We start from the raw sequence: 26,383 nt of genomic DNA, 5'->3' as shown, positions 1-26,383 counted from the left end.
TTTAAATTGAGTCATGTTGAGAGCAGAAGAGAGCGATAATCAAATTACAAGCAGGGTATTTGGTATTAACGAAAGGCAGGTAAAAGATTAGAGAAAGCAGAAGGCGAATTAGAACAGATGCCAAAATTCAAAAAGGCTCGTCGAGGTTTAACTACATCCTTTTCAGTTCTTGAAGATGACTTGAACAGCTGGGTTCTAGAGTGCTGGAAAAATGGATACCGCGTTTACACACACAGGAATTTGTTTACATGCCCTTCAAATGGCAAAACAGTATAAATATAAAGCTAAAGGTTCAGACAAATTTGTTTCCTCTGCAGGCTGGTGTAGCCGCTTTATGAACAGGTATGGTCTTTGTTTACGATAAAGAACAAATATTGCTCAGAAATTGCCACAGGATATTGAAAAAGGATCATCATTTCATAAATGTGTTATAAAACAACAAAAATTATACAGCTTTGATCTTGGAGAAAATGGAAATGTGGATGAAACACCAATGACATTTGACCGTCTCACCAACAGAACTGTAGCAAGCCTAGGAGATAAAACTCTTTTTTAAATTTTATTTATTTATTTTTTTAGGACAACCGGGATTGAAAAGAACCATTTTACTCTTCTCTCTTATTTGGCAAATGGAATCAAGTTGAGGCCTGTAATCATTGAAGACATTGCCAAAAAATGTTAATTTTCCATCATGTCAAAGGCTGGATAGATGAAGAAGGAACCAGAATGTAGCTTGACTAGATTTGAAATAGATGACCAAGTATTGGTTTGAAGAAAAATCCATCATTATTTGTTTTGGACATGTTTAAAGCCCACATATCTGAAGACATCAAACAGAAGGCAGAGTTTCTTCAGATTACTCTGGCAGTTATACCAGGTGGTCTTGCTTCATAGAAACATAGAAATAGATAGCAGATAAGGGCCACGGCCCATCTAGTCTGCCCACCCCAAAGACCCTCCCCTACCTTTCTCTGTGAATAGATCCCACGTGTCTGTCCCATTTGGCCTTAAAATCAGGCACGCTGCTGGCCTCAATAACCTGAAGTGGAAGACTATTCCAGCGATCAACCACCCTTTCAGTAAAAAAAGAATTTCCTGCGAAAGATGTGGCATGAATGAATGTCTTCTGGTAAAACACGCTTGACAAAAGCCAGAAATCTGATAAAACCAGACATTTTTACTGATTGCAAAGTGGGTCAGAGATGCTTGGGAAAACATTCCAGAAGATATGATTCAACATGCTTCCAAAAAATGTGGTATAAGCAATGCAGTGAAGATGATGTGCTGTATAAGCACAACAGCAATGATGATGATGATGACATTGATAATGACAATGTTTATACTGATGTCATCAGAGAAGCTGACTTCCACTGTTTGGGAATTCTGATGATGAGGAATCCAGTTCTGAAGGATTTAAAATCATTTATTGATAACTAAAAGCTACACTCACTCCACTGGTCATACATTAGACATGATCCTTGCCTCTACATCTCTAAAAGATGCTTTTTCAAACCTCATAATAACCTCTGTCCCATGGTCAGATCATTTTCTAATTACGACAAATTATCTTTTTAAATCTGTTAAGAATAATTATCACCCAAAAACGATCATTTATTGAGATTACAATAAAATTGAACTTACCTCTATTACTGCATCTTTTAATTTAAAAATGGAAGAATTTTGTCTTTTACCAATAAATGAACAAATTAAAGCTTGGCACAGAGCAGCTAATAGAAAAATTAGCCCCACTACATAGTAAAACTATTAGTCAAAGGAAAATAAGAAACCCTTGAGGAAAATAAGAAACCCTTGGTTCACGGACGAACTTTCACTGATTAAAAAACAACTCAGGGCTTTAGAACGGAAATGGAGACGAACTAAATCAAGGGGAAATTTAAACAAATAAAAATAAAATAAATTTAGCAAAAATAACATATTACTCCAACAAAATTGCAAGTGCTAAAATTCCTCTGCTCTTTTTGCTATTTTACAAAACCTTACAGCCTCAAAAACAATAGAAGATCCAGTTTTAGAAATTAAACCTATTGCACAAAATCTTGCTGATTATTTTGTAAATAAAATTAATAAAATTAGAGAAAGCATTGATTCAAAAATTAATTCTAACACAGACGTTGAACAAATACAAATGATATCTATTTTCAAATGCGCCAGTTTCATTATATCAACTCTAGAGGACCTCAAACGACTCCTGCAAAGTATTAACATTAAAGGCACAGACTTCAATTCAATTTCTCCTCTTTTCATAAAACGTTTCTTTTCTTTCTTTGGTCCGTTTATTCAGACATTGATTGAAACTAGTCTAACCACAGGATTTATACCGCAAGAATGGAAAGAAGCAGTCATCCGTCCAATAATAAAAACCCTAAAAGAATCAATTGTAATTGAATCAAATTATTGACCTATAGCCAATCTTCCCTTTCTTGCCAAATTAATAGAAAAGGTTGTCTTTAATCACTTAATTAATTTTGTAGAAAAAACGCATATATTACATCCTAATCAGACAGGCTTTAGGTCTAACCATTCAACAGAACATTTTATGATAGGTCTTACAATCAATATCCATCTGGATCACCATAAATCTGTCCTTTTGATTTCACTTGATTTATCTGCAGCATTTGACACAGTTGACCATCATTTACTCATCAAGAGACTGTCCTCTATTGGCATTTTTGACCAAGTATTAAACTGGTTTAAATCATATTTTCAAGATCGGTCAGCCAAAGTCATCTTTAACAATTCATCATCGAATAACTACACAAATTCTTATGGTATACATCAAGGCTCAATTTTGTCCCCTCTATTTTTTTGTCCCCACTACTTACCCTTAGTCAATCTATTGGATTCTCCTCTTTTGCCTATGCAGATGACATTCATCTCCTGCACCCATTAAATACAGCTGATTCCAATGAGATAATAAATATAAACAATAAGTTAAATAAGTCAATGGCTTAAAGATAACATGTTGGCCCTGAACGTAACAAAATCTTCAGTAATGTTTTTTCCATGGAAAAATGATCTTAAATTTTTACTGCAAATACTCTTAGATAACTCCCCACTCCAAATAGTAACAACAAAAATACTGGGAGTGTTACTAGATCAAGAACTTTCTTTTCATGATCAGATTAGTTCAGTGGTTAAAAACTGTTTCTATAAGCTACATCTTATTAGATCTTTATCGAAAGTCTTAAAACCAGAAGCTCTTAACATTCTCATTTATTCAAGTTTCAAGTTTAATAAATTCTTTGATTAGATCGCAAAATCTCATTTCAATGCGATTTACATCAGATAAAAATATAAAATAATAAAATCCACATATATCACATATACTGCTAATTAACATTAAAACATTAGGGAAGAGGGCAGCTTAAATTACAATATAAAAAAAAATAAAACCAAAAATAAAATCGGGTATAGGTTTAGTACACATAGGATGGGAGACAAATACCCCTCATATTACAGTGAATCTCCTTGTCCTATCCTAAAATATAGTGAACCTCCTTATCCTATCTTAAAATATAGTAAGACTGATCTAGTAAAAAGCGTCTTTAAAAAGCCAGCTCTTTAGAAGACTTTTAAATTTGTTTAATAGTTTTTCTTCTCTTAGATTAAGTGGAAGTAAGTTCCAGATGTGGGGGGCCAAAACAGAAAAAATCATGTCTCTCCTAGAGTATATAACTTTTAAAGAAGGGACTGTTAATAGGGCTTTGTCTTCTGATCTTAAAGATTTTAATGGGGATTATGGTATTAAATATCTTTCTAGAAATGTCGGGGCTTTATTTATGAGTATTTTATGAGTAAATAGAGCTATCTTATAAGTGATTCTATGGATTACTGGTAGCCAGTGTTTTTCCTTTAAAAGTGGTGTTACGTGATCAATTTTTTTCTTTTTCATAATTATTTTTATTGCGGTATTTTGAATGATCTGGATTCTACGTATTTCTTTTAAAGAGGCTTCTTTATATAGGGCATTGCAATAATCAATTTTTGATATTTTACCAGTGAATGTATTAAAATATTTAGCGCTGATTCATTGAGAAAAGCTAATAGTGATCTAATCATTCTTAGCCTATAAAAACAGGCTCTTACTAGTGTGCTAATTTGTTCATGGTAATTCAATGTTTGATCTAACATAACTCCCAGTATTTTCACTTTTGTAACTGCTTTAAGGATTGTTTTATTCATAATAATATCGGTTCCTAATTCTAGCCCCTCTCTACAAGGAAAAAGTATGATTTCAGTTTTAAGTGTATTAAGTGCTAGCTTATTGTCCTGTAGCCGTCGAGTAATTTTTGAGAGTTTATCGTTGATTTCCGTGATGTCACCGGCTACATTTGTGTCTAAAGGATACAGAAGCTGTACGTCATCAGCATAGGCAAAGGGTATCAGTCCTATTGATTGACTAAGAGTTAGTAAGGGTGCCAGAAATACATTGAATAATAATGGTGATAAGATTGATCCCTGAGGAATCCCAAAATTACTTGATTTTATATTTGCTATAGAGTCATTAAATATTACTTTCGAAGTTCTTTCCTTAAAGTATGACTGAAACCATTGCAAGACAACTTCTGCAATTCCTAAAGATTCTAAACTGCTTAATAGTAGGTGGTGATCAATAGTGTCGAACGCTGATGATAAATCTAGAGAAATAAGGAGAACAGACTTATGTTGATCTTTAATCATTTCTAGGCTTGATTATTGCAACATATTGTATCATGGTATAACCCAGAAAGAAATAAAAAGACTACAAATTATACAAAATACAACAATAAAAATTACTACTAATTAAAAAAAATATGATCATGTCACACTTTTTCTTCAAAAAGCACACTGGTTACCAATCTCGCATAGAATAACTTATAAAATCGCACTGCTAACCTTTAAAATCCATCAAACTAACGCACCAATATTTCTGGATCATCTTCTGATACCATATTCTCCATTTAGGACACTTAGATCAACAGAACAGCATTTTCTGACTATCCCTTCTTTAAAAGTAATAGGTACTAGGAGATCTACTATTTTTTTCGGTTATAGCACCCCCCAGCTCTGGAACAATCTACCAATTTACTTACGTGATGAATCCTCACTAGAAAAATTCAAAAGCTCTTTAAAAAGTTTCTTGTATAAGGCTGCATTTAAGACATAGGGCTCCTTTTACAAAGGCGTGCAAGGCCTTAACGTGCACTAAAATGCTGCGCGCTAGCCGCTACCGCCTCCTCTTGAGCAGGCGGTAGTTTTTTGGCTAGCACACGCTATAGCACGCGCTAATCCGGTGCATTCGCTAAAAACGCTAGCGCACCTTTGTAAAAGGAGCCCATAGATGCGATAATTCATTTATCACTAATGCTTATGCTTTAATACCTAATATTAATCAGACCTTATGTATAGGTCAAAATCTTCTTTATCTTCTTTACCTTCATTATTATTCTTTGTTACCCTCCAGATGTTCTTTCCCTAAATGTTTCTTTATTTTCATTAAAGCTTGTAGTTCATCCCCCTCTCCTTTTGTATCGGTAATTATTTATACATAAATACTGTATGTTTATTTGTATAAAATTGTTTTATCTTTATATCTCCTATTTTTAAGTTGTCATACGCATTGAAATATTTGACATTGCGTGTACAACAAATCCTATATAATAAAACGCTAGCCGCGCATGCGCACTCAGACCTGCGTGATCTGTAATCCCTGATCTGTTGGTCCGTGGCCAGAGTGCGTATGCGGCAGCTAAACAAAGCGGGAGAAACAGACTCCACTCAGAGACGCCATTGACATAGACAAAGTGCTGCACAGGTACTGGAGGGGGAGAGCTTCTGCACATACCCTCCCGGCGAGATAACTTAAATAACAAACCTCCCTCCAGCGTTGGCAGCCGCAGCACGTTAAACAGGCTGCTTCGCGACTTTCTCCTGCAGTTGAGTCCCTCTGCCGCGTCACTAATGATGTCATCAATGACGCAACACAGAGACTCAACGGCAGAAGAAAGCCGCAAACCAGCCTGTTTAGCGTGCTGCGGCTGCCAACGCTGGAGAGAGGTTTGTTATTTATTCCCGTGGTTCCGACTCCAAACCTGCTACACTCGCAGCACTGGCCGCCATTGCTGGACTCCCTGCTCTTCGGTAACTCAGTTCTCCCGACGTCTTGCCGCCCCTCCCCCTTCCCAAACCTGCCTACTCCAGCAGCCTGCAGTACTCTGCACACGCTGCTTCGGGCCCTTCTACTGCCCTGATTTACTCTGGCATGTCTCTGATGACATCATCAGAGACGCGGCAGAGTAAATCAGGGCAGTAGAAGGCCCCGAAGCATCGTGTGCAGAGTGCTGCAGGCTGAAGTCGGCAGGTTTGTCGGGACCGCGGGAAGGAAAGGGAAGGGGGGGGGCGGCAACGGACTAAAGAAGCTGCCTAGACCATGAGAAGGGAAAGAGGGGGGAAGGGAAAACGCTGCTGCTGCACAGGGAAGAGTGTGGAGGGAGGAAAATGGAGAGGGAGGGAATGCTGCTGTGGCTGCACAGGGAAGTGGGGGGGGGAGAGAAATGCTGCTGCATAGGAGGCTGGGAGAGAGACAGACAGATAGAAAGAAAGACAGACAGCGGGAAGAAGAGAGACATAAAGAAAAGAAGAAAGACACAGGGGCAGGGAGAGACAGACATACAAAGGGGGCCAGGGAGAGAGACAGACAGAAAGAAAGACAGACAGACATATATTCTAGCACCCGTTAATGTAACGGGCTGCTGTTGCGGCTTCAGGCCTTCCTATCTGGCTGGTCCTGCCTACTTCCTGTTTTCATGAACACAGGACCCGCCAGAGAAGAATACCTGAAGCCAGCAACAGCAATGAATAATGAATGCTGCTGTTGCCCGATGAAGTAGTTGAAGGAGGAAAGTGAGCAGAGGGGGAGAGAATGGCTTGGAGGGAAGAACAGACAGAGAGAGAGAGGGCAGTTAATGGAAGGGGCAACATAGAGGGTGAACAGTACTGTATGTTTATTTGTATAAAATTGTTTTATTTTTATCTCCTATTTTTAAGTTGTCATACGCATTGAAATGTTTGACATTGCGTGTACAACAAATTTTTAATAAACTTGAATAAATTTGTTAAAACTTGGGAGGCATAAGGGGTAGAGAGACCAGAGGGATTATGGTGGGAGGGATTGTTTAAACAGATATTGTTCTCAAGTACCTAATTTCATTTTTGTTTGATACATTGTAAACTGCTTAGGTCAGTAAAATGCAGGAGCGGTATATCAAATCTTAAATAAACATAAACATATTGTTCAAATTGCTGTTATTGTACCAAACAAACAAACAACAACACTGGCTAGACAACTACATTAATGGAGCTAGACTGTCCTACATCGCTTTTAGAAAAGTCATAAAAACTGCCTTATTCGACAGATTTATCACCTAAACATTAACTACTCCAAACACTAGTTCCAATTCTTTTTTTCCTAATATGTCCCCTCTGAAAATTCTTAACAAATTGTATTCTGTAATTAGCTACTTTTTTCTAAAAGTCTGTCATATCCATTTTTAAGATTCTGCATACTGTAATTTCACTGACTATCTGCATAACTCGCTGATAGTCCAGCTCTCTTCGATGTGAACCGCCTAGAAAATTCTTAAGAAAATTCTTAACAAATTGTATTCTGTAATTCGCTATTTTTTTCTAAAAGGGCCTCTGAAATTCTAAATGAACTGTATATTGTAATTTGCTGCATTTTTAAGATTCTGCATACTGTAATTTCACTGACTATCTGCATATTGTAACTTGCTGATTGTCCAGCTCTCTTCGGTGTGAACCGCCTAGAAGTCGCATGATTGTGGCGGTATAGAAGAATAAAGTTATTATTATTATTATTATTATTATTAAATGTTTTATGGTTTTGCACTAATAAAAATATTTCTTCTTTTTGGGGGTGGAAAAGGACACCTCGGTTTATATTCGGATCAGTTTATATTTGAGTATATACGGTATCTATCTTAGTGAAAATCATTAAACAGTAAAAATTTTGCCAAACAGTGGCATAACCAGTGATGGTCTTCTGGAGATCTCTAACTTAGGGCTCCTTTTACTAAGGTGCGCAAGCATTTTTAGCGCATGCAGAAAATTACCGCGCACTACGCTTCTAGAACTGATGCCAGCTTAGTGCTGGCGTTAAGGTCTAGCGTAAAGCCCTAACGCGGCTTAGTAAAAGGAGCCCTTAGTCCACTTTTTTCTAGGTGCCCCTTAATATATTTTATTAACCCTGCTTCTCCCAAAGATCTCTGACCAAATTCTACAGTATTCCAGATTAAGCTCTTTTCTCTCACACTGTGCAGTTAGTTCTCCATAGTTTAAATATCTCACACTTTTGTAGGTGCATTGGCACTGATTTATTATTCTTTTTATTTCTGTTAAAGTTAACATTCTTTCACATTGAAAGTATAGATGATAATTTTGTGTAGATCAGTTTAAAATTTGGTTAGTGCATATTGAATTGTTTAGATAGCAAAATGTGAAAAATGTACAAATGTGGAGGTTTTTGTAAGGGACTATAGTTCACTTAGGAAATCACTGCTTATCCCACTCTATTCCTGGAAAAGTGGCTTATGTATCCCATCTCGTGAGATCTATTTTGGGAAACTTCATTTACATATTATTGATCCTCTCCTCTGACTTTCAGTTGTCTTCCTACAAGCAAAACTGTAAGAGCTAGTCTTTTCTGCTTGTGTTAATTTTTTTCTTTAACTTCAGTATTTTGTGGCTTCACATGTACGTGCCTCAGAGGTTCACCACGGGGACAGCTCTGGCTTTGGGAAATTGCAGATTTTACTGGCAAAGTCTGCTTCCAGGGGGTTGGCTGCTCTGCAGTGTTCCCACCTGGACAACTTGCATTCGCAGATTGGGGCTCAGGGACCATTCCCTTGGGAGCATTCCTCATCCCAGGTTTGCCCGCTGGTGGGTTTGAGTGTGGGCTGCATGTCTCTATGATAGTGTATCCAGGATTAGGACTGACTGTGTTCCTCCACCCGTTCGCTTGCATGGCATTTCTGGGTGAGGTGGAAGTCTCCGGCCAAAGCGTTGGGTCCAAGAGGCAGTCAGAAGACTGGCAGTCCAGGTTCCAAAGCTTCTTGAGGCAGATGATCTCTCTGTAAGATGTTTCATCTTTCATCTTGCAGCTACCAACATACAGCATGGCACAGTGAGTAACAGGTTGACAGCCTGTGAGATTGATTTTGGGGGGTCTCCAGATTTGGGTTTTAAGAGGTTTGTTTTATTCATCAAAGTTCATTTCCCAGGCTGTTTTATTTTCAAAATTGCTCCTGTGGCAGCCATCTTGGTTCTTCATTTTTGCAAGATAAGAGGTCAAATGGATTCATCAGGGCAGGATACTTTAGATTCATGCACTGTTTGCAGCGGCTGACTGACAGGTGAGCATCTGTCTGCCATGTACCTTGCGGCATGTGAGGGGAGGAAGTGGTGTCAGTTTTAGCCCCCTCTGCCCCTTTGGGGATTCTACCACTCAGTCTTTCTGAGGCCAGTCCAAAACGGTGAAAATGGACTCGGGGCAGTGCAAGTGCATCCCCAGCGAACCAGAGCTGCGATTCCGTGTTGAAAACTCATAAATCCTCCAAGAGCTCCAAGAAGGACTCACAGGATCCGGCCATTCCTCAGGATCAAGGTTCCCCCTGGAATTTGTTAATATGCTCTTTCAGGTTTATCTAGCCATGAAAAATTTGCCAAATCTGCCTACAGTGCTATTGCTGTTGAAGTCAGGGGTCCCTCCTCAGGACATGGGTCCCCAACAGAGGAGCTAAGCGTAGCCGAGGTACGATCCCAAGATGGATGATTCGGATGTTCCAGATGATGTGACTTTGCCTTTGAATACTCAGACATGCACCTCCACAGTGGGGGATTTGGCTGCAGTCACGGATCTCCAGGATCTGGATCTGGGAGAGGCTACAGATCTTGGGGGAAGACTCCACGGTTCGGAGACTATTTAAGAGTTCCTTGTTGGTAGGGATTATTTCAGAATCCCTTCAGGAGTTAAAATTGGAGGCTAGCCATTCCTTGACAGCGCAGTGCTCTCTCATGAGTAGCATGAAGCCTCAGTCTTCCTCCTTTCTTGACTATCCGGACATTGCAAAAATACTCATGGATGACTCTGAGGCCCCGGAGGGTTCTCTGAGAGTGGCCAAGGCCATGTCCAAACTCTTATCTGATGGCAGAAGCTGTGAATTACCGTATTTTCTCGCATATAACGCGCGCGTTATACGTGGTTTTTACATACCGCGCATACCCTTGCGCGTTATACGTGTGAGCGCGTTGTACAAATTTTTTTTTACATAGTTCCCCCCCGACGTCCGATTCATCCCCCGCAGGACCCCTCGCACCCCCACCCTGAAGGACCGTTCGCACGCACCCGCATCCCCACTCTGAAGGACCGCTCGCACGCACTCCCACCCCCACCCTGAAGGACCGCTCGCACCCCCACAGCCTCCCGACCCCCCCCCCCTCCCCATCATGTAGAAGCTCCTACCGGTGTCCTGCTGCTTCCTCTTGGCGGTCCCGACACCCGACACGATCGGGGCAAGAGGGAGCTCAAGCCCTCTTGCCCCGCCGACTCCCCAACTCCCCGACAATATCGGGCCAGGAGGGAGCCCAAGTCCTCCTGGCCCTGGTGACCCCCCCCCCTGCTAGTTGTTCGGGCCAGGAGGGAGCCCAAGTCCTCCTGGCCCTGGTGACCCCCCCCCCCCCGGCTAGTTGTTCGGGCCAGGAGGGAGCCCAAACCCTCCTGGCCACGGCGACCCCCTACCCCCACCCCGCACTACATTACGGGCAGGAGGGATCCCAGGCCCTCCTGGCCACGGCGACCCCCTACCCCCACCCCGCACTACATTACGGGCAGGAGGGATCCCAGGCCCTCCTGCCCTCGACGCAAACCCCCCTCCCCCCAACGACCGCCCCCCCCAAGAATCTCCGACCGCCCCCACAGCCGACCCGCAACCCCCCTGGCCAACCCCCATGACATCCCCACCCCCCTTCCCCATACCTTTGTGTAGTTGGCCGGACAGACGGGAGCCAAACCCGCCTGTCCGGCAGGCAGCCAACGACGGAATGAGGCCGGATTGGCCCATCCGTCCCAAAGCTCCGCCTACTGGTGGGGCCTAAGACGCCTGGGCTAATCAGAATAGGCCCGGGAGCCTTAGGTCCCTCCTGGGGGCGGGGCCTGAGGCACATGGGCTCAAGCCCATGCCCCAAGCCCATGTGCCTTTTTCTTCTTCTCTACCCACTATTTTAAGTTCTTGTAAACCGTGTCGAGCTCCATTCTCATGGAGATGATGCGGTATATAAACTTAAGGTTTAGATTAGATTAGATTAGATTAGTACCTGGCCAAAACCCAAGGAGTAGCAATATTCCATGCTTCCGATACAGGGTAAGCAGTGGCTTCCCCCATGTTTTTCTTAATAACAGTTTATGGACTTTTCCTTCTGGAACTTGTCCAAACCTTTCTTAAAACCAGCTATGCTATCTGCTCTTACCACACCTTCTGGCAACGCGTTCCAGAGTTGAACTATTCTCTGAGTAAAAAAAAATTCTTCCTATTGGTTTTAAAAGTATTTCCCTGTAACTTCATCGAGTGTCCCTTAGTCTTTGTAATTTGTGACGGAGTGAAAAATTGATCCACTTGTACCCGTTCTACTCCACTCAGGATTTTGTAGACTTCAGTCATAGACTTCAATCATAGACATCACCATAGATCGCTGGATGCTGGATATTCTGTGAGACTGGTACAAGCTTGAGTTTCATCGGGCTCTCCAGTGGGAAAACCAGACAAAGTGGCCAAGGTCAGAGCCACTGTCCAAAGATTGCTGGATGTAGCAGCCATAGAGCCTGTCCCAGAGTACAACCCAGAAACCGGCAGATACTCTATACTTCATTGTGCCAAAGAGAGTCTTCAAAGACTGGAGACCAATCCTGGATCTCTAAGCGAACATTCGGCTCTCAGAGTTTCCTATTTCAGAACGGAAACTATGTGGTCTTTGATCACCTTGGTAGTGCCAGGGGAATTTCTGGCCTCTCTGGATTTGATGGAGGCCTATTTTCATATCCCTATTGATCCCACTCATTGCTTAAACTCATTAGTCCTCTGTCTTAGGCTCTGAGAAATTGAATTTAAAAAAAAATTCTTAACTTTCTATTATACTTTTATCAATACTTTTAAAGTTTCTTACCCTCCGTTTGTATTTTCCTTATATCTAATCTAATCTAATCCTTAGGTTTGTATACCGCATCATCTCCACGTTCGTAGAGCTCGACACGGTTTACAGTAGGAGAAATAGGAAGGAACTACAACAGAGGGTTAGAGGTAGAAGTGTGAAGGAAATTTAGAGGACTTGGGATGCCAAGATATAAGAGTTTCCTTGATTCCTAAGTTGGAGGGAGACTTACATTTACTATTCTTATTGTAGTTCTCCCTACTTCCTTTATGTATTGGTATGTCAGGTCCGTTTGTGTTGGTTTTAGTTAATAATTAAGACCCTGTTTTAAATTGTAAATCACTTTGAATTAATGGTATTGCGATACATCAAAATTTTAATAAAACTTGAAACTTGATAACATAACATAACATAGTGCTTATTGACCGCGTAACCAGAAGTTCAACACGGTTTACAAAAAGTTATAAAAGTAAACATGTTACATGAAATAAGATGATTCATTAAACAATCAAATATCTAGAAAAAAATAGGTCTTCAATTGTTTTCTAAAATGGCCATAGGAATGGGTAGTAAGCAACAGTATTCGGAATTCGTTGTCATGAAGAGCTACCAAAGTATGATTTAGAAATTTCTTACTCCTGCAACCCTGGATAGATGGAAAATTAAACAAAGGATGAGTTCTTCTACTACGTCTGCATGATGCTAAAGAAAATCTATTGACTAAGTAAGAAGGAGCTGTACCATAAACTGACTTGTAACAGAAACAGCTTAGTTTAAACAATACCTGGGACTCCATTGGCAGCCAATGCAATTCGCAATAAAAGAGTGTAACATGATCAAATTTCTTCAGGTCATAAATCATTCTGACCGCTGTATTCTGTATTATTGTAAGTCTTGCTAATTCTTTCTTGGTGACTGTCAGATAGATAATATTACAATAATCGAGAAGACTCAGTAGTAACGATTGAACCAGTAATCTAAAAGCAGTAAATTCAAAATAAGATCTAATTGTTTGCAATTTCCATAACATGAAGTGGCATTTATGCACTACAGCATCTATCTGAGCATGCATTGTAAGATGCTGGTCTAAAATAACTCCCAAAATTTTAATCGTTTGATGAATTATGTACTGTGTTGAATTTATACTAATAGAAGGTTCAGAATAATTATTACTAGCAGTCACCACAAAAAACTTTGTTTTGCCAGAGTTTAGTTTGAGTTTAAATTTTTGCATCCAGGGATCCATCTGTTTCATTACGATTTCAACTTCAGTGGCAATCTGGGATAGGGCTGAAGTAAAAGGTATGACAATAGTAATGTCGTCAGCGTAACTAAACAGTTCTACATCCAGGTTGCTCAAACATGAGCCCAATGATGAAAGATAAACATTGAATAGTGTAGGGAAAGTGGAGAACCCTGAGGAACACCACATGGGCTATTCCAGATTGAAGAGAGGTGGGTCCTAAACCTAACTTGGTACAATCTGGACTCCAGAAAACCTTTGAACCAGGAGTAAACATTTCCTTGAAGGCCCAGAGTATCCAAACAAATTAATAAAGTAGGATGATCTACTAAATCAAAGGCGCTACTAAGATCAAATTGAAGCACTAGTGCGCTTTTGCCTTTACTTAGAATGCTTATTAAATAATCCAGTAATGCAGCTATCACTGTTTCAGTGCTAAAGTAGGATCTAAATCCTGATTGTGAATCATGGAGTAGAGAGTTTTGCTCAAGATGTTTAGTCAATGGTATATGAACCAGACCTTCCATGATTTTAACAAAAAAGGGAATAGATGCTATCGGTCTGTAATTGGTAAGCAGAGAAATAGATTCCTTAATATTTTTAATTATCGGGGTAATTATTATATTACCAGCATCTGAAGGAAATTTTCCTATATCCAGGGAGTCGGTAATCCATTCAAATAACTTAAATTTAAAATTTGAGGGAGCAACAACCATCAAATCTGGAGGGCAGGAATCAAACCAGCAGTATGATTGAGCATATTTATGGAATAATTTAGAAAAATCATGCCATTCTGGTTTATCAAAAGTAGACCAACACAGGTCAGCATGAACCTCTTCTTCATCATTAAGATTAAGGTTTAAGTCCACATTCAAGTGGCTAGATGAAAATGAAGATCTCAAAGATAATACCTTGGAGCTAAAAAAATTGGCTAAGTCATCTGCGGATGGGAGAGGTAACCAAGAAGATTGCTTCTTTTGTGTTACATTGAATGTATTATTGACTAATTGAAATAGTTTTTTAACATTACAAGTAGTAGCACAGGATTTTGCTGAAGTACTTAGAGGTTACTGGAGTTTTCATTTGTCCAATCATTTGTTCGTGCTGGTTGATTTGGCCCATAAGAGCCAATCAGCTTCCAAAGCCTCCATTTCATCTGCTTATATTGGAGCCAGAAAGCTGCTTCCTCTTTCAGTAAAGGCTCACCCACATGAGGCATAGCTTCCTCTTGGGCAGAATCTTTGGTGGTTTCCCAGAAGAGACTTGTAGCGCTGCCACTTGGTCCTCCTTGCATATATTTATGAAGTATTACAGGATAGACGTGGCAGTCAGCAGGATTCTGCTTTTGGTTCTTCAGTTCTGACAACTGGCTCATCAATCCCACCCCTACTTTGAGGGACTTCTCTGTTACATCCCCTTGTCCAGGAATAGAGTGGGATTGTACAAGAACAAAAGATTAAGTTCTTACCTTTGCTAATCTTTCTTATAAATCCACACTCTATTGTTGGAACCCGCCCTGGGAGTTGCTGATTTGCCGATTGTCTGCTTTAGTAAGTACTGGTAAGTTGGATTTCTGATTCTTTGACCAGCCTTTCTAAGAGTAATATCTGATCATATGATGCACTTCCCCTTGGGGGTCTTTAGCTAATGGGTCCCACAACTTTAGTGCAGGCTGTGTCTCCTTGTTCTCATTTTATGGTTTTTAAGATTTGTAAGAGTTATACAATCTGGTTGGTTCATGTTTTTATGCAATTTATAATATGAGCAGATTAAACTTGTTTCTTGGGGAGTATCCCCATACCCCTCCCTCTTCTCTTTGTCTTGTACAGGTATGGCTGTCTGCTTTTGTACCAACTGGAAGTCAGAGGGCAGTCCTGAGGTAAGAGGGGGAGGATCAAAAATATGTAAATGAAGCTTCCTACAAGAGATCTCGTGAGATGGGGTACATGACCCACTTGTCTAGGAATAGACTGTGGATTTACAAGAAAGAAGATTAGCAAAGGCCAGAACCTAATTTTTCATTAGTTACCGTGCACTGAAAACTTATGAGATGCTTACAACCTTTTTGGCCATTGGGTTTGTCATGCAGGCCTTTCCTCAAACAAAGGGATTTCATTTGGCTTGTATATACATAGGCACCATAAAAAGAACAAATGTAGTAATCTCATCTTTTAACAACTTTGTAGCTGAAGCCTGTTTGTTTTCCTTGCTTTTGTTTCAACTTATTTTTTTCAAATTGAAATTTGATTTATAATTGCAATTAAGGCCAATATTTTGGTCCCTCTATAGATCGCTTCTTTTCATCATTGGAACTTTGTAAAACTTTGTTTACTCTGCTGTTTGAAGAGAAGTTAATTTTACTTTTATTTTTTATTTTCTAGCACTAATATTCATGAACGAGTGAACCGAACAGAGAAGCAATTCATATCTCTTCCAGCCAACCAACAGAAATTACTTCCTCAATTCCTTTCTCATCTGGAGAAGATTCGGAAATGCATTGATCACAATCAGCAGATTTTGCAAGCCATTGTGAATGACTGTATGCACATGTTTGAAAATAAAGAATATGCAGATGATGTATGTAAGAGTTCTTTTCTTCCTCTATCTTCAAAATAGAGACATTTGAATATCTTTACTACTGAAAGTCCGTATGGGCTATATAAACATTATAGAGTTGAACCACTAATTTTGCTAAATTCCTATGCATCATCAAGGGCCAAGAAATATATGTCCAAAAAGTATCCTTTTTGATGGGTGGTTTTGTGGTTTTAGTTCTCTAAAACTTTTCTATTGTTTCCATGAGCAATAAGTCTTACTATTCATCATAAGAACATAAGAGTTGCCATACTGGGACAGACCAAAGGTCCTTCAAGCACAATATCCTGTTTCCCCCAGTGTCCAACCCAGGTCCTGGCAAGATCCCAAAAGAGTAAAACAGATTTTATGCTGCTTATCTTATGAATAAGCAATGGATTTCTCTAAGTCCATCTTAATAATGGCTTATGGACTTTTCTTTTAGGAAGTTATCCAAATCTTTTTTTAACCCTGCTAAGCTAACTGCTTTCATCACATTCTCCGGTTTGTTTTAAATCTACCATTTAGTAGCTTCATTGCATGCCCCTAGTCCTAGTATTTTTGGAAAGAATAAACAAGTGATTCATATTTATCTGTCCCAATCTACTGTGTATTCTGTTACATCCCTTCTGGATTCAGTACGCTAGGTGTTAAATGCTTAACACTTTTCTGAGCATAAGCTCCTCCCACCTTAGAAAGAAAGTTAGATTCCCCTATAGTTCAGTCCCAAAGCAAAACAACATATCTGAACAAATCCATGTCAAGGAAGGGGGCACTGGGGAAGTGCCTCGGCAATATAAACATTTTCTGAACTGATTTGCTTTGCAAAACATGAAAATAGGCAATAAACTGGCTGGGACCTCAGTGTTGTGGGTAGGCTCTACTGTCCCTAGATACTGGCATTGTTTTGGTACGTCACTTAGTGTACTGACTCCAGAAGGGACATAACAGAAGAAAGATTTGGTTTTCACCTTTGATAATTTTCTTTCTGGAGGATTCACTGTGGCCCGCCCTCTCAGTTGTTCTGCATTGCCTGCTTCCTTTGGCCTCGGTTATTCTCCTTGCAGGCTTCAGGTTTTTCCAGCCAGTAGACGGGTCCTTTGGGGAGTTTCGCTCTTCTGTGAGTATTCATATTATCAAAGGCTGCTTCAGGTGGGTGCTCTCTGCACACAGCAGGTTAATTTTACATTGTTACTCAATTGTTTTTCTATGTTGCCTTTTGCCTGTTTATTACTTGTTTTCATGTTTTGCAGAGCAGACCAGTTCAATCCTTTCCCGCAATCCAGGAGTTGCAGACATCCAAATACTTTTCTGAGCACATGTTCCTTCTACCTTAGAGAGAGAGTCAGAGTCCCCTGTAGCTCAGTCCCAAAGCCAAGCAACATATCTGAATAAATCCATGACAAGGAAGGGGGTACTGGGGAAACTCCCCAGCAACACAAATAATGTGAACTGGTCTGCTCTGCAAAACATGAAAACCAAGTAATAAAAAGGCAACAGAAAAAACATTGAGGAACAATGTAAAACTATCCTGTGTGCATCGAGTACCATCATCTACTCTTTCAACTCCACTCAGTATTTTATAGACCTCTATCATATCACCCCTGGTCTCTTCTCCAAGCTGAATGTTCTGTCAATTGAAGATGATGCTTACAGGATGGGATTTTTGGGAAGTATTACAATGCATGGTTTTATCAAAACTGGATTATTGTAATGCCCTGTATTTGGGTATCGCAGCAACTCAAGTATGGGCTTTACAGGTTGTACAAAACTGCTGCTCGCATGTTGATGGGGAGCATCACGGTTCAATCATATGTCACCTATATTTACAATGCTTCATTGGTTCCCAGTGCGATTTCAGATACAGTATAAGATTGTGAAATTGATCTATTAAGGGATATATAACAAATTGCCTGGTTATTTTAATGATATTTTGCAAATATAAGCCAGGACGTTCACTGAGATCAGAGATACATTATGTTGATACAGTAAAGTCTTCTTTTTCAGTGGCTGGCCCTGTTTTGTGGAATGGCTTGCCTGGGATTTTACGTTTCTGTGAAAATGTGTTGGGGTTTAGGAAGTTGTTGAAAACCCACTTTTTTGTCCAGGCATTTATCTGAAAGTAGTGTTTCTGTATTTAGGATGGTTTTAGTATGATTGTTGGTTTATTTGATTAATGTATTTCCTTGTCATCAACATCAGATGAATCCAGAGACTAGTGGGATTCCGTCCATCAACCAACAGGTGGCGATAGAGAGCACTGAGTTGTCCTCAGCTATATTGGATGCACAACCTCCTGGCCAACCAGTATACTCTATCTCAGGTTGATGGATGTGTTCCTCACAGCTCCTGGATTCTGCGGTGGATTTCAAGCCAGACCTGGTTATTTTGAAAGCGGGGTGTTCTGGCTGAACGGTGCCAGCTTTAGAGGTTACAACTGGACCCCCCCCCCATCTCCCTATCTCACCCTCTTAAGGGTAACACCTGCTCACCGCAGGTCCCTTTGCCTATCTACAGTGGTGCCTTATTTGCTTCTCCTTTCTCATGTTGTAAAAAAGAAGAGGCACAGTTTTGAGGATACCGGCTTTCAACACTGGTTTTTTCCTCCTTTAAGGCGAATGGTTTGTGTTTCAGTTCCTTTGGTTGCCCAGTCTTTCCGGAGTGCAGTTGAGTGTTTATTTTTGGGGCAGCTGAGGGGGCTGACATGGGCTTGCCAGTAGCATTTCGTAATGGCGTCGCCGTACTTCGGTTGGGGAGCTATGCGGTCTCTGGTCCTCTTTAGAGGATGTTACTGGGAGGGGTATGTGTCCTTTTCCCAAGCAGGACAGAGGTGACAGTGTTCACTTCAGTTGCAAGCAAAGGCCGCATAGAGAAATCAGCAGCAGCTGTTCGCAGTGATTAACCTTCTTGCTTGCATTTTTTTGGCGGGGTCTGAGGCGCGCTAGGGAGCTTGACAGTCACCGGGGCTTCATAGGCATAGACCACAGTGGCAGAGGATATGGTTTCCTTGGGGACTCGGCAGTATGTTATTTGCTATAGAACTGAGTAGTGGCCTTGTTATCCCTCCCCTCCCCCAGAACCTTAAGATCAGCCTTGCAACATTCTCTTAATGTTCCATCCTTAAAAATAATTGGCACCCATCATACTCTTATTTTTTCAGTTACTGCCCCTTTAATTTGGAACTCTCTCCCCTTATACCTTAGAGCTGAACAAAACTTGGATAAATTCAAGAGTAGTTTAAAATGCTTTCTTTTTAAAGATGCCTACAATTGATTTATCCTATATATATTTTTCCTTTTATTAATTATTACTTGCCTTGTCATATCCTTCCTACCGTTCCTTCCTTTTATGTAGTTCTTCCCTTTTTTCTTATTCTCATGTCTCAACCCCAACCAAGTATGTCGGTCTTGGAAGGCCTATGTTCATTATTTATTGTTTGTTCCCTATTCATATTAAAATTTTTAATGTACAATGCTTTGTATTCCAGGGGAAGCTTTTTATCAGATTTTAATAAACTATGATATTTAGTCAGCGGGAAAGAGGTTTTCTTTTATTGTGTACACTTTGTTGGGGTACGGAAGGTATTACATTTCCTTGGTGCTCACGGCCGTTTCGGAGCTGGTGTGAGTGTCCATCTAGGCACAAGGACTTTTTTGTTTCTGTGCATACCTTGTAGCGTATCTGGCTCTTCTTCTTCGGCTATCCGCTGCTTTTGGGAAGGAAGTACTTGTAGCTCGATGGTTTATAGGCGCTGCTTCCATCTTCCCTTTCTAGTATGGTTAGGTACCTCAGCACATTTTTCTCTTTTGGCATGGTGTGGACACACCTTATGGCATGGTGTGGACAGAGACCTGCGGTTGGGTCGGGCTCATATGAGGCCTATTTCTAGTCTGGCTATGTTTGCGCCACTGTTCTTTCAGAAGTTCAGGGACAGTAGTAGGCGGTGCGCTGGTTTGGTGACACCCTGGGCTCCGTTTAGTCTAGGTTTCATTTCCTAGCGGCATGGGGTCGGAGCTTGTAGGTGGATGCATGCCTGTACTATATTCTTCAGATATCCAGGGCTCTCTTCCTTTGATTATTCGGGAGAGTGGCATGGCTGGCAGTAGGGGCTGGCCCCACGTTTCTCTCAGATTAGCACCCCTTTTCTGTCTGCAGGGTACTTCTATTCTGTTCTGCTACTGGCTGGCGGCCCTTTGTTCTGTGACTCACGGGGGTGTAGTGGTTGTAGCAGTAGCCTTAGCGCCCTGTAGCTGTGGGTTTAGATCTCACCTTATCCTTTGTGACCTTTGTGAGACGTGAAAGTATGAACCGAGGACCAAGTAGCAGCCTTGCAAATTTCCTCAATAGGTGTAGATCTGAGGAAAGCTATGGAAGCTGCCATTGCTCTGACTTTATGGGCTGTGACTCTACTGTGTAGGGGTAATCCAGCCTGGGCATAGCAGAATGAGATACAAGCATCCTTTGTGACCCAGGCCAAGTCACCTTAATCCTACACTGATCCAGGTACATTAAAAACACAGCATCATTGGGGGAAGGGTGTGGTGATGTGGGGGAGGAGGGGGTTGTGGCAAAGGTGCCTTTGTAACCCCGGAGGTAATCAGAGTCCAATCCTCTCGAGGGGGTTCCTCTTTTGTATACTTCCAATTTCTTGTCTGCCAATTTGCATTTGTTGATATGTGGTGGTTCTTATTAATAAAAACAGATTTAAACATAAAAACACAGCATCATACCTCTGGTGATGGTCGGGCAAGTCTTCGGACTTTTCTGGTCGGTCTAGTAGACACTTTTCCTCTTGTCTACTGGACGCTGGTAGGTTTCTATGACATACTTTTCAAATAACCTGGGTAGGCTCTGAGTCCTAGTTGTCTCTATTGGGGGCAATGACTGTTTCCATTTCAGGGCTCCCTCGTTCAGCTATTATGGCCCTCTTCAAGTGACCTTTGGGGGGTTATGTCCCCTCTCCCTTGTCATGTCAGACTAGGTTACATCAGGTCTTTTAGCAGTTCACAGTGAGTCATGGTGACATTTGGGAGCATTGTCTCTGGCTGGGCATTTTTTGGTTTGTTACCCTATTGGTCCTTTCTTGCTCTCTCTGTCTACAGGTCCTGTTTACAGTCTTTTCTTTCCTCCACTCGGTTTATTTTTCAACTTCTTAGACCCATCCTAGGATTGGGCACGAGTTGTTAGGTGGTTGTGCTTTTGTTTTCTAGTATGGCTTTGCCATAGGCTAGGACCATTGCCAGATATAGCGGATTCAATCATCAGGAGCTTTGTACGGAGCCTTGGTGTCACGAAAGTGTGGTGTTCTGCAGGCATACTATTCGTGGCGGAGCACTGCAGCTGTGACTTCAGCAGCATAGTGCTCTCAGGCAATGATTGCTCTTGCTCATATGTGCTCTTAGGGTTGGTCTGTATAATCGTGGGATACATACACTCTGTGTTGCATACCTCTTTGGATGTTTGCTGCAAGGCATGAGTTAGAGGCAGCGGATTTCACATTGGCTTGTTTATTGTTCTCTAGATGTCTACAATTGTAGTCGGGGTGTGGAGCTTCTTATGGAGTGACATCAGTGCATTGAGCTTGGGAAGAGTGGTGCTTTTTTCCCTCCCTATGTTAGGACTGCTTTGGTACATCCCACTAGTCTCTGGATTCAACTGCTGTTGATGACAAGGAAGAAAAACTTATGTCCTTACCTGATAATTTTCTTTCCTTTAGTCACAGCAGATGAGTCCAGAGCCCCACCCTGTTGCGGGTTTGTCACTCTCAGGCACTGTTTGGGCATGCTTTTCAGCTGGAGTTGCATTCTTCGTGTTTTAAAGTATCAGTTCGTGGAGCACATGGGGGGGAGAAGTCTTTCATATGTTTCATGTCTTTTATGTGGTTTATTTTGACTGATCTGAGAAGACCTATACTGGTTGGCCAGGAGGCTGTGCATCCAATATATCCACCTGCTGGTTGATGGACGTAATCCCACTAGTCTCTGGATTCATCTGCTGTGACTAAAGGAAAGAAAATGATCAGGTAAGGACATAATTTTTCCTTGTTTATTTTTAATGATTTTGGATGATTTTAATGTAAGCCTCCTAGGCTTCAAGCGGATGAGAATTATAAATAAATAAATAAATTATTAACAATAGCTCTGCAAGTTTGTTTTTCAATTTTATTATTTATTTATTTATTTTATTATTTTCAATTGGATTCTTCTTCCTCTTTCTGAAGGATTTTCTTTTAACTCTAATAGCTTCCTTCACCTCCCTTGTTAACCACACTGGCTGCCATTTGGTCTTCCTTCCTCCTTTTTAAATACATGGAATATATCTGGTCTGGGCTTCCAGGATGGTATTTTTTGAATAACATCCACGCCTGATATTAATTTTTAACCTTTGCAACTGCTCCTCTTAAGTTTCTTTTTTACCATTCTCATGTTGTTTAATTTCTTCTAAAGTTAAATGCTATTGTATTGGATTTCCTGTGTGTACCTATTCCAGAGATTATATCAAATCTGATCATGTTATGATCACTGTTATCAAGCGATCCCAGCAGTATTACCTCTTCCTACACCAAATCATGTGCTCCACTAAGGACTAGGTCTAGAATTGCTTCACATCCTGTCAGTTCCTGAACCAGCTGTTCCATAAAGCTTGATTTCATCAAGGAATTTTACCTCCCTAGCATGCCCTGATGTTACATTTATCCATTCAATATCAGGGTAATTGAAATTGCCCATTATTATTGTATTACCCAGTTTGTTGTTAGGTGCCATCGACTCATGTTTGAGTCCTAGTGACCTGATGATATTATCAAGTTTTCATGGCAGAATACAGAAGTAGAGTGCCAGGCCTTTCTTCTTCGCAGTATAAATTCAATGTTGTCACATCAAATGTGATCCTCTGCCTCCAACAGTACCCATCTGTTGCTGCCCAGATAGGTGGTACATCGTTAGTCTGACATCTCTGCTGAAACCATCCGCCTTGGGAGGCCCTGCTGGTAGTGAAACTACTGACAGCAAAGCTTTCAGCTTCATAGATGCGCGCAAGCCCCAGTGGCACAACAAGCTCACGTACCATGACTGGAGACCCAGTTTATTAGCCCCTCCCTAATTTCTCATAAAATTTCACTCATATCACTGTCCTTTTCCCCTTTACACATGGAATTTCTACCCATAGGCATTCCACAAATTTGATCCACCTAATTTGTACCCTGGTATGACAGAGTCCCATTGGTTATTTTCCTTCCACCAGATTTCAGAGATGCTTATTATATTTATCTTTTAATTTAGTGAAATATATTCTAACTCTGAGCAGAACAAACAGAGAACAGAAGACAATCCCCATGTTAAAAACTATCAAACAACAAAGTAAGGGCAGATACTTCCACTTGGTATCTCAGGATTCAAGACTAATGTTTATTTATGTACAAATGTAACAACTAAATAGACCCTACATGATTGTATCAGCACAAAAAGTGAATTTTTACGAGTACTATGTGAGAGAGTTAGCCTGGTATTGACCCTGTATAGGAGAACCTTCTTTACGTTTTTTATTTTATTTTATTTTTTCTTTATTTATCATTATTTCAACAAAATAAGTTTATTGAACAAACAAAAGTTTTCCCAAATTAAATATACAAAGAAAATAGAATGCTCATTCAAAATTCAATTACTTACAAACTTTTGACTAGCCCACATTAAAGGGAGAAACAATTCACATTCATGGGAATGAAAAAAATTAGGAATTTAGAATAACAAAATCAGTTGGTAGCTCGTCGTCTTCATTTTAAAACAGACCAGTAAATTGGTATCAACTGGCATTCTGCATTGAAACTCCCTTCCCTTCCAAAAAATACTGCAATTGGGAAGGCTCATAAAAAACATAAGTTTTCTGATCCATGTAAATACACATTTACAGGGAAAACGCAATTGAAATTTTGCCCCCAAAGTTTTAACTTTTCTCTTTCAACTCCAGGAATCTTTTTCTTCTTGTTTGAGTTGTTCTTGAGACATCAGAGAATATGAAATCTTTCCATCCATAAAGGAGACTTCTTTCAACCTAAAAAATAGGCGAAGAAGCGCTTCCTTATCTTGAAGAAATACAAATGTCATAAGTAGCGTTGTTCAAAGTACAACTTCTTCCTCTGAGGTCTCCAAAATTCTAGATATATTAATTGTCCACATTAGGTTGAACAGCTTCTAAGGAAGAAGATTTTTTAACAGAAACTGGTATAACGTATATTTTATGTAGAGGAGGGAGCCCTTCTACGGGGTATTTAAAAACTTCTTTCAGAAATTTATAGAACAAATCTTTTGGGGGGCATTGTAAGTATTTTTGGAAAATTCAAAATTTTTAAGTTCAACTGTTTAGTATAATTCTCCATATTTTCCATTTTCCTCAAAAACACCAATTTGTCCTGAGTAAGTAAATTACAAGAAGATTGAACTCCTTGAACAGGTTGCTCTAAAGATTTAACTTTCTCCCCTTGGGCTTTTAAATCCTCTTCAAACTTTTGCATATTCATATTTTGATTTTGAACAAGTGGTAGGATTCCCAGGCATACCTTGTGGAGGGAGTCCAGTGCAGTCCAAATTGATTCCAGAGTAATTTCAGCAGGTCTCTCTAGGGGTTGAAGAGTTGGTAATTCCCCCTGCACTGCTGAAATTGCTTTAGCCGCCTTCAGTGAAGATGATCCAGCCGGAAAGTCCTGGGGAGTCAATAAGCCCAATGGCTCAATAGACAGCATAACTTCCGCTGTCTCCGTAGCTGCCAACATTCCCCTTCCACCCGGCCGCAAAGGAGGTGCTGGTCCCGCGGGGCTGAGCGAGATCTCTCTTCCTAGCGCCGACACTTCCCTTGCGTTCGGCTCAGCGGGAACGCCCCAGGGCGAAGACATGAAGAAGCCGGTGATAGCTCCCTGCCACTGCAAGGTAGGCTCCGGCAGTCGGGCTACTGCCACTCTACCTCTTCTTTTCGGCATATCTGTAATTGTACTAGAAAAAGCAAGAAAATAATTTTAGGCAGGAGCTGTAGTCACCGCGTCTTACTGCCAAGACGCCATCTTGTTTCTCTGCTAGTTCTTTACATTTTTTAAACCCCAGTGATACAACATTAGACCCCTGAGGAACACACGTTTCCCTAGCAACAGCAGCAGATGAATCCAGAGACCAATGGGATAGCCCACATCTACCAGCAGGCGGAGATAGAGAAACTGATTAACAGGTGGTCCTATTGGCTGGCACTCCTCCTGATTACTCAGTATTCTCTATCTCCCAGCAGGTGTGGTCGCTGTTCCCCTAGCTCCTGGACTCTGGCTGTGACTGGGCCTTTATTTTCTCCTGTTGAGGCTTTCTCTTCAGTGAGCTGGTTGATTTATTTCTCCTGTTGAGATCTTCTCTTCAGTGAGACAGGGGTGTCCGGCTGATCGGTGCCGGCTTTAGAGGTTACACTTGGGCCCTCCCTTGTCCCTGCCTCACCCTCCCTCCAGTGATAGAGGGTATACCTAGGTCTCTCTTTTTCTTCTTTCCCTTAAAAAAAAAAAAAAAAAAAAGTGAAAGAGACCTAAATTTACTATATATGAATGTGCCCTTCCTGTGGGGCTCGGCCGGTGTCTGCCGGCGTCTGCCAGCCCTGCCATCAAGGTTGTGAGTACTTCTTTTTGTGAACTGTGGTTTATATTTTCTAGTGGTGTTGGAGCTGTGAGTTTTGTTTTTGTAGTTGTCTTGGAACTGCAGGGTTTGTTGTTGGTGTCCTGAGTTCTGTAGGTTATGTTTTTTGTAAATTCTGTGGAAACTGCAGCTGTGCAGTCGCGTGGTTCACCACCTTGATTATTTATTTCTGAATCACTGCACTTGGGACAGTTCGCTCGTGTTGTCTATGGAGATTAAATTTTGAGTTTTTCGGGTGTATACTTATTTTCGCCTGGTGGACTCCAACTTTGTAAATTGGGCGCGATTGTCCGAGCCGGTTCCTTCCCGCGCGCGGGAGACGCGTGCTTGTGCTAATGCTTGGTCGGGAGGGCCCTAACGTTTCCGGCCTGTTCCCTACAGCTGCCGTTTACCCAGCGTGGGCCGCGGCGGGGTTCCGTTTGCACGCATGGCCATGTTTGCGGAGCCGGTGCCTTTCAGCGAGCAGGAGGCTCGCGCTAATGCTCAGACGCTGGCGGGGGCACCGCTGCGTCCTCGGAGTCGGTTCGGCAGCTGACTTCTCTCGGCGCTCCCCGCAGTCTCCCTGTTCTTTTTATTAAAAAAAAAAAAAAAAAAGGGGGTAATACAAATTGATGCGGCTGTGGGTTACATTTGCTGTTGCCGCGTCAGTTTGATTCCCTGTGAGAGTTTTTCTCCAGAAGCCTTC

The 26,383-nt window shown here is 41.1% G+C and overlaps 1 protein-coding gene across 3 annotated transcripts in view; it reads left to right on the top strand.

The window, feature by feature from the left end:
• Window positions 1–26,383, top strand: part of CARNMT1 (carnosine N-methyltransferase 1) — a 143,080-nt gene that overhangs the window by 61,881 nt on the left and 54,816 nt on the right. For all 3 annotated transcript variants that reach the window (XM_033926790.1, XM_033926799.1, XM_033926781.1), the window contains exon 2: window positions 15,847–16,042. In XM_033926790.1, the coding sequence (XP_033782681.1) occupies window positions 15,847–16,042 (196 nt within the window). The remainder of the gene's footprint in view (window positions 1–15,846; window positions 16,043–26,383) is intronic.

Source organism: Geotrypetes seraphini, chromosome 1 (assembly GCF_902459505.1).
Source record: "Geotrypetes seraphini chromosome 1, aGeoSer1.1, whole genome shotgun sequence".
Classification (NCBI taxonomy): domain Eukaryota; kingdom Metazoa; phylum Chordata; class Amphibia; order Gymnophiona; family Dermophiidae; genus Geotrypetes; species Geotrypetes seraphini.
Note: the sequence above shows the minus strand (reverse complement) of the source record. Positions and strands in the feature narration are given on the sequence as shown.